General features: G+C 49.8%; 1 protein-coding gene across 1 annotated transcript; it reads right to left on the bottom strand.

Annotated features, from left to right (window-relative positions):
- Nucleotides 1-1711: 1711 nt before the first annotated feature.
- Nucleotides 1712-3233, bottom strand: LOC112896421 (probable E3 ubiquitin-protein ligase ARI9). The gene is made up of 2 exons (XM_025964380.1): nucleotides 2419-3233; nucleotides 1712-2085 (listed from the first exon to the last, which is right to left on the bottom strand). Exons 1-2 carry the CDS (start codon nucleotides 3027-3029, stop codon nucleotides 2004-2006), a joined length of 693 nt encoding a protein of 230 aa, XP_025820165.1. The 5' UTR covers nucleotides 3030-3233; the 3' UTR covers nucleotides 1712-2003.
- Nucleotides 3234-9069: the final 5836 nt, after the last annotated feature.

Genomic DNA, 9069 nt, shown 5'->3' with positions numbered 1-9069 from the left:
GGATTGGAAATTCCGATGAAATGAAGTTCTATGCGAAATTCAAAATTAAACTTGAAATTGCAGAACCTGGCTGAATCTAGAGTTCACCACTGAATCTAGGAGACCTCTGCACGTATTCTTTGCAAGCACAACAACTAGAGAATATAGATCGGGACAAAACAAATTCTAGATTTACGAGAACTATATAAAAGTAATAAGCACAATGAACAAGAGATTTGTTTCCCGAAGTTCACTCATACTAAGAAAGCTACATCTCCGTTGAGGACCTGACAAAGAGCCGGATCTTCCAAACCCTTTACCCCACTCAATCAACTACAACGGAGGATTGAGTTATTTACTATAAAATCCAAAAAGGATGGGCAATACAAACTTCTCGGAGCGCACAAACAAGAGGACGCTCAACCGGACGACGCCTAACCGTTTAGAAGCTGTAACAAACACGAATCGATGGATGAACATACTTCAAGTGCTCTTGAGATGAACTTGGCTGCCTTCTCACTCAAGTGCTCAAGCCTCACATCTCAATCTTGCTCTCACCAAATCTCTAGCTCAAATCAACTCAAGAATTAGCTCTTGAAGGGATTGGCGAAGTGGAGTGAGTGTTCTTTGCGTGGAGGTCAGCAGCAATGAATGAGGGGCTAAGGTGGTATATATACCCGAGCCCCAAAATCTAAAAATCTAGCCATTAGATTGTCGGAACTTCCGATACTATTAAAACCAGCCGACTGAGGACCCCTGTCGGAACTATTAACCAACTTTCGACACTCACGGAAACAGTGAGAGTGCACAAGTGTGTGATTTGTATCTCTAATGAGTAGTTACCATCTCAATTAAGCACTTTGATATCTTCAAGTCATCTCTTCACATCCCTCTGAGTAGTACGGTGTTTCCTTTAATAAAGATATTCTTTTAAGCTCCATCACCGTCTATCGAGTAAAATTTAACATCTTTTCACGCATATATTTCATTTCATTGAGTTAACCTATCCAACACTTAATAATCTTATTAGCTCCTTAATTATGTATGTCATCAACATTAAAATCCACTTAGGGGCCAAATACACTTTCACCCGCAGCACGTCGGCCACTGCAGTGGGGAGCTTCACGCGGAAGGAGGTGTCATTCAGTTGAATCAAGTTGGCGCTCTTGCGGCTGTTCCCCGTTTCCGGCATGGGGTACAGTGGCGCCGCTGTGTTGCTGCCTGCAACTTGCGAGGGGGAGGTGTGTGCGGTGGGGGCCTGCGACGGCAAGGAAATTTTGCCATTGGAGAGGTAGAGGGGGAGAGGAGAAATTCTTGACAATATGGTCCCTATTGCCACGTTAGCAAAACCACCTGCGAAACAGTTTTGATATGATCAAGGAGGATATTTTGATCGGTATTAAAAGTTTAGGTTATGCAAGGTTTTCGGTTTTGAGTAGAGGGGTGTTTTTCAACAGATTCAATGACAAGTTCATATGCTAAAATAGACTTTTCTCTTCTAAAAAGGAAGTTGGGATCATTAGCACGCGGGTAAAAGTTCTTTGATATGGGACTGAATCCAGCCATTATTGGAAATAGTTACGGAGATCTCAAATTGAATTGGCCAATCGCCTTTGTTCCGACACATAATCTGCTATCGGAAGCCCTTTTGAAAGAAGCGACATCATAGAGGGTGTTGGATAATTGGATGTTAAATTTTGAACAGCATTCTGGGGATAATCAAATCTTGAATCTGCCACTCATCTAGGAAACACATAGCCAATTCTCCCAGTTTGTACATCGAACAGACAGATCATACAAAAAATCTGAAAACTGAATTCACACCATTACACTTGTATGTGACCCAGTTTCCGCCGCATCCATAGCAAAACACATTCTAGTATGCGGAAAATCCAGTAAAACATAACCAATTCTCCCGGTTTGAAGACATTTAGCTTCAGATTTTACCAGTCAAACCCAAAAGATGATAAATACTGAAACTATTTCTCGTTCAGAATACCAGCTTTTATCCCAGATCGCTTCCATCACATCTCAAAGGCTGTGCTGCAACTAGAATGAGTTATCCCCCACTGGCCGCCACATCCATAGCAAAACTCGAAGCCACATCTGCAAATCTCATACCCATCAATATTTTTCTCATTGCAAATAAAGACATTAAAGGTTTGCTAAGGGCTACATAGAATGCAAGCAGAGCTCAATTCCAGCTAATATAATTGACTGAAAAAATGCAACACCCCAAGAATGCCTCAATATTTCTAGTACGGCAGTTCACTCCAGCAGAAACAATGGATGCAACAAATGGAAACAGTAATGCTACTACGTACAATTGAATCAAGCAACTTGAATGTGATACGAAATACCAAAGTAGATCGAAGTTACAAGGACGAAAATCAGTTTGGTTAGTTTTCAGCACTGCGAAAAAAGAGGCATTTTTTTTACCTGCAGGTAATGTGCAGGCAGCCACTGGACTTCTCGACGTAGAACCTGCATCGCGGGCAGCGCTTCCAGTTGCCCTCGCGGGCGGCCTCCACGAGCAGCAGGTCCTCCCGCGCGCGCTCCCCCTCGCCGAGCCGCGCGAACTCCTCGCAGGACACGCCGGCGTGCCACGGCACCCCGCACCGCGCGCAGAAGAGCCGGCGGCACCCCTGGCACTCGGACTGGGTCACGCACTCCTCGGCACCGCCGCCGTCGTCGTCCGCCACCATCATCTCGGAGCAGTCCGGGAACGGGCAGTAGGTGCGGCGCGCGCCGAGGAAGAGCGACTCGCAGAGCGCGCGGCACCACCGCTCGAAGACCTCGGGCGGGAGCGCCCCGCGGCAGAGCTCCGGGTCGAGCGCGGCCGCGCAGGACGCGTCGGGGCACCGCACCACGGCGCCGCCGCCGCCGCCGCCCGACTCGAGCTTGGCGCGGACGTGGCCGGACAGGCACGCGCGGCAGAACGCGTGCGCGCAGGCGGCGCCCCCGCGGTGCGCCGCGGCGGGCGCCATGGGCTCCATGCAGATGCTGCAGGGGTGGTGCTGCTGGGGCTGCGCCCCCTCGGCTCCCGCCATTTCGGCCGTGGGCGGCGGAGGGACGCCGCGCCGGCTTCTTTTCCGCAGGGAAACGGACGAGGAGGAGAATAATCTCCGCGACTCGGATCAGATGCGGCCAAGCAGTATGGGTTCAGGGTTCTGTTGGGATTTCTAGGGGGGCAGTCCGGTCTTTCCCCGGTTGACGGCTTCCATGGGAAGGGTCGAGGAGTGCAAAAGGCGGGGCCGGCCTGCTGGTCTTCGGAAAAAAATCCATGTGAAAATCCGTTCCATTTAATAATCCCCGTGCTAATCTGTCTCTGGATGCGTAACCGTCGGTCCACCTCTCCCTGCGCGTCGTTTGGCGCCGGCGTTTCTGCGACATGCCGCCTCGGCCTCCTCGCTCCCTTCCGCCATGATCCCAGTTGACGCCACGAGCCAGCCCTTCCTCAGTCGCCTCGTCGTCTTCACGAACGGAACCGCGAGGAGGGCAGGGGGTAGCGCGATGGAGACGAGACGAGGCGGAAGCGGAAACTTGCGATGGGCGCGGTCACCGCGGGGGAGACTCCGCGAAGGCGAAAAATGGGGTGCACGCGCGGTGCGTTCGCCCCCACTACGCCCGCGTTCCACTTCCACGTTCTCTCCCGGTCCCACAGCTAAACTAGCCTTCCCATGCCCACAAAACTTAAAACCAGAAAAAAAAACTAACTGGAGACAATTCGGAAGAAAACCTGCTCTTGCTACGCTCACTCTTCAACCCTTCCTCGCGACACAACCACGGCCATCGCGAGAATCCAATCTGACATTGTTTGGGTAGGATAGAGATCATAGAAATCTATATTATGAATATAGATTAAAAGAAACTCTGGGTAACAACAAATCTCAGGTCTGTTTGGATCCCTTGATTATAGGTGATGGATTATATATGTAGTTAGCTAGGTGGTGCCAGATTATGGGATTATCAGCATCTGGGTAGTTATATTTTTGTAACAGCCTGTTTGGATTAGATATAAATCTTCTTAGACCCCGTTTGGATGGGTTAAAACATAGCGGCTAAAGTTTAGTGCTAGTTATGTTAACCGACTAAATATGAGCTGATTAGGGACTAATTAGGGCTAATAAACTCTAGCCATCAATTAGCCCTCATATGTGCAAGATTAATGATCAGTCTATGTTTTAGTCCTAATTGGCATTCAAATAAGAGGGCTAAAGTTTAACCATGGATCCAAATTGAACCATGATATGGTTTTTATGCTCTGTAGCTGATCATTAGCATTGTTCAGATGCACTTGTCTTTTTTTTTCTTTCTCAAAAGAGAAAAGTCTATTTTACCCCCGAAACTTGTCACTAAATTTGAAAAACACCTCCAAACTTGAAAACTAGAAATCTTGCATATCTAAACTTTCAATACCGGTCAAATTTATTCCCCTTGACCAGGTCAAAGATGTTTTGCAAGTAGTTTTACTGATGTGACAATAGAGCCACATGTCCGAGCCCACCTCATTGAACGTGTGGCAGTGGACCCCACCTGTCAGGAATTTATCCCCTCTACCTCCCCCTCCCTCCCCATCTCTCTCCTCCCTCCCTCAGAGGCGCCAAGGCGCTCAATGCCATTGTTGTGTGGCACCGTGGGCCACTGTTGCGGCGTCTTGGCCGGTGGCGGCGACGATAGCATGAAGTCGGAGCCCAGTGCTTGCTCTCATCCATGAGCTTCTCCACTTGCCCGGGGGAGCTGCACGAGCGTGGTGCCACCCGCGGTAGGGAGCGTGGAGGTGGGTGCGACGTGTGGGCTTGGAGCGAGGAGAGGTCGGAGGTGGAGCGACGCGTGATCATGAGCGACTCGAGCCGCTTGCAGGCCCCAACGCGGAGGTTGCTTTACCAGGCACGGCACATGGTCCGTGCGTTGGCAGGTGTGCGGCGCAGGAGCGCGACGAGGAAGTAGAGCCACCCCTAACGGAGCAGCGCGTCTGACAAAAGCGGCGCGCGTGGGCGCCTAGGACCTTGATCTCCTCCGACTCAAGCAGCTGGAAGCCCGAGTGGTCCCACTGAAAGGATCTTAGTGATGCTTAGAGAGGGGTGAATAGGTGTATCTGAAAATTTCAGAAATTTTTTCGCAACAATTAAATCTATCGGAAGTTCCGACATTGTGGAAGAAGTTTCGATGGGCCGGAACTTCCAACACTGGATTGGAATTTTGTTGTCGATCGAAACCCACCGGCGAGCAACGACAGGCAACACGAGGAGCCGGGAGGCTTGCGGGACGGCTGGCGGGCCCCGGTCCCTCGGTCAACGGCCCAGCGATCTGGCGCACACCCTGACTTGGAGTCGCTAGGCGTGCCACCTGATCCTGCACCTGATCAGGAAGGTGTGATTCGTGAAATTCCTATAAGCACAGATACTTGTAAAGGTTAGTCCGAGCCGTGATCGGCTCATCACTCCTCCCCGGTATCGGCTGTAAAGAGCCGATTGCATCAATACCGGATCGGACCTTCGGGTCAAATAACGTATGTAAACAATAATGAGATGAAACTTGTTTCATAGATATCGATTTAATCCAATCCACGATGACTAAGCCCTCACTACACGATCGGAACATCCTACTCGTGATTGAGCCTAACGAATACGCAAAGCATCAGAACAAACAACCTAAACAGAGACCCTAAAAACAGCTAAAGAGCCGATTCCTAAGGAATCCTCTACCTAGGCTAATATCCGATACTAACATACTGCCGGAACTTTCAACCCGTTTGCAAGGCCTAATCATGCACATATTGAGCTAAATCCCTAATAAATAGAAACTAGCCATAACAGATCGGATCTATCAACATAAACAAAGCAAGGTGCGACCATTGCATCCATAGTCGGGCACAGTGATCGCGGAGCGCGCAAAAACAATGAACAGAACATGATCATGATACAAATAAAATAACATTACTCTATGCGTGCTATGATAACTAATGCTACTCGCCATCTACAAGGCTTCAGAACGAGCAACACATGAAGTAAACAAGCAAGAGCAATGCGCCCCCCGATCACGCGAAGCGTGATCAGGGGGCCACATGGCACTTACGCGATGGAAAACCCTGGAACAGGGGAGGCGATGCGCCGTGAGTTGTTGATGAATGAATCTCTCCTTCTTGTTTATTCGTGGTACATATTTATAGTCCGTAGACTTGCCCTCTTCAACTAACCCTAACCAAACACAGCACGAATCCTAACTGCCTAAACCTGAGTTTACACGGCCTTACTGGCCCCAAACACTTGTACGGGAACCGATCTGTAATCGTGCCGAAACCTTCTCCTAGGCCCATCTTGCTCCTTGGCCCACTTCTGGCCCGTCCAGAATATGGCGATAACACATGCCCCCCTGGTTTCGGCGATGGTAATTCCGAAATCATTTATTTTAAAACCACCTTGACCCTTCGGCTTCCAATCCGTATATGCCTTTTCGACTTCCAACCGATATGACTGCCTTGTACCAATCTCCTCAGGAACTGACACGATGCCGATTCACTTTTCCCCTTGATTTACCTTTATAAACTTACCCACGGCAACTTCCCCAGTCATCTTTTTTTTACGGCCATACCAATTACACTCCTCATCTTCTTCCGCCATGGCTTCTTCTTCCTCTGCCTCCTCCACCATTTCTTATGAATCCGAGTCCTCTCGAGAGCTAACTCCGGAATACGATCCGATCGCCGCCTACGAGGTCCGTGCCCCCCTGCATTGGGATGCAGAAGAGTGGAACTTCCATTACCAGTCAGAGGATGATGATTCTCTGACTGATGGCGAGGATCTTGCACTCCTCCTCGGGGTCGAGCTGGAGGAAGATGAAGACGACGCATCTTGGGGGGAAGACCTTTCTTCCTCGGAGGAAAGAGCCGATTCCTCCTCCTCTGAAGAAGATCCGATGGCAGGTACCTTCCTTCTTGGCAGGTCATCGGACGATACTTCCGACGGCAGCGCAGGAGCCGAAGATGATGACAGCTTCACCAGCGACGGTAGCGGAGACGACGTCGACGGCAGCGATAGCGGTGACAGTGGCCCTAGCATTGCTCCGCCGCCCAAGCGCCGCAAGACCTCTGGCGTGTACTGGTGGTAGATCGTAGTATCCCCATTAGGCCACCTTTAGGAGTAGTTAGCTCCTCTTTTGTATTTACTATCCCGCTGTGAATAAAATCTACCTTTGTATCAGCAATTATTCTTATGCGCAATAATCTGTTTAAGAGCCGATGGCAACGCATCGGCCTTGGAATATACCGATCCGGATCTGAAATAACCTTTCAATTTACTTTACCCTTCCGCTGGCCTTTCTCCTGACACAAATCTCTGAAAATTCTGGGATCCAGATCAACTCCGATCTCCTTTGCTCACAAACCCTAGCCGCAAGATCCTCCCCGGTCCTTGAGACACATATCCGATCTTGCGCCGCCAAACCTAGATCCGCCCTCCAGGATCTCGATTCAGGATTCCCGATGGCAGAGTCTTCGCGCACCGCCGCCGCCGTCTTCGGTCTAAAGGTGAACTCTGACCCCCACTAATTTAACACAGTATCTGCAAGTTTTACTGCGCGGTTAATTAATTCCTCCCTCGGCAATCTTGTTTTTCTTGGGGTTTTTTCAGGCTTCCGATATCTTCTTGCCGCACCCTTCTTCCCCCAACTCTTTCTGCCTTGGGCCTCGTTCCTATGAGAAACCCACAAATTTGATTTCTTGTGAAGCCAATCGAATCCCCTTTGTGAGTCAGGATATAGACCTAGAATCTTGGTCGAACAGCCTCCGCGCTTGGCCAAATCCCCCTGAAAACTGGATAGTTTGGTACAACAGAGTAGCGAGCGCTTACCAGCCCTTATAAGAATCCATCGGGATAGCCGATGCTCTGTCTCTGTCCCTCTCTCCCCTCGAAAAAGATGAGAACCTTCTGAAGACCATCGGCTATTTCTGGTCTGACGCCTTGAATTGTTTTCTCTTTGGGCGCAGCCCGTTAGCACCAACATTGCTAGACGTTATGATGATTACCGGCTTGGACATATCATCAGCCTGCCCTTCTGCTTACAGCCTCCCTGTAGTCCCCTATAAACTGTCTTCCAAAACCGAGTGCACTAACTGGAGCACATATCTGAGCCAACACCAGAAAAGCAAGGGCCCTGTATCGGAGAAGGAACACACAGCCTTTCTGAACCTATGGCTCGAACATTTCCTCTTCTGTGGCCCTTCCCTCGCCCCAACCAAGAACTACCTCTCCTTGGCTTATGAGCTGGCCAGGGGTCAATCTGTTGGCCTTGGTAAACTATTTCTCGGGGAACTTTACAGATATCTCCATTTGATGACTTCCAGCCATCTTTCTCAGAAGAAAATCAGAACCGGTGGCCCATGGTGGTTCATCCAATTGTGGGCTCGTCTTTATTTTTAAAGTTCTGACCCTGATTTCCCTTCCTTAGTCGGCAATTCCTTCCCTGATCTGAATGGGAGACAGATTAGGTGTACTAGTTTCGGACAGGCCTTGTACAGTCTCCCTGGTGGGAAACTGAATCCTTTAGATGCTTCCCATTGGTTCAAGATTTTCTACAAAGGCCTTGACAACCCAAACTTCCTCCCTTATGCCGATTCTGAGCTCTTCGAGAACCCGGCTACCTTCCGATTAGCCGATATTGCCTATGATGCCGATACTAGGCGCCTTTACTCCATCATGGTTCGGCCCTGTCTTCTCCCAGTTGGCATGAGTACCTCTAACCGGATCCTCAAGCCTGGTTATGAGTTTTACCAGCCGGTCGTAGCAGCCCGGCAGTTCGGTCTTGCGCAGGTGCCTCCCCACTTCCTTCTCCACCTGTTGACATCAAACAGGGTGGACCTTCCTGACGCCTTGACCACCCATAGGTGCTATAGCCTGTTCACAGACCTCCCCTTATCTGTCCCTGCCAATCTTTCCTTTACTTCTTCGGCCGTTGACTTTGAGGGATGGTGGTCGATGTGGAAAACTCACGTTTTCCGAAGAGCTCTAGGCCCGATGCTGCAGCAGATCCATCCTGAGTATGACATTCCCGCCGGAGAGGTACCGCTTTTTGATTGACGTCTCTTCTTTT

Source organism: Panicum hallii, chromosome 6 (genome assembly GCF_002211085.1).
Source record: "Panicum hallii strain FIL2 chromosome 6, PHallii_v3.1, whole genome shotgun sequence".
Classification (NCBI taxonomy): Eukaryota; Viridiplantae; Streptophyta; class Magnoliopsida; order Poales; family Poaceae; genus Panicum; species Panicum hallii.
This window is presented reverse-complemented; position numbering and strand designations above follow the sequence as displayed.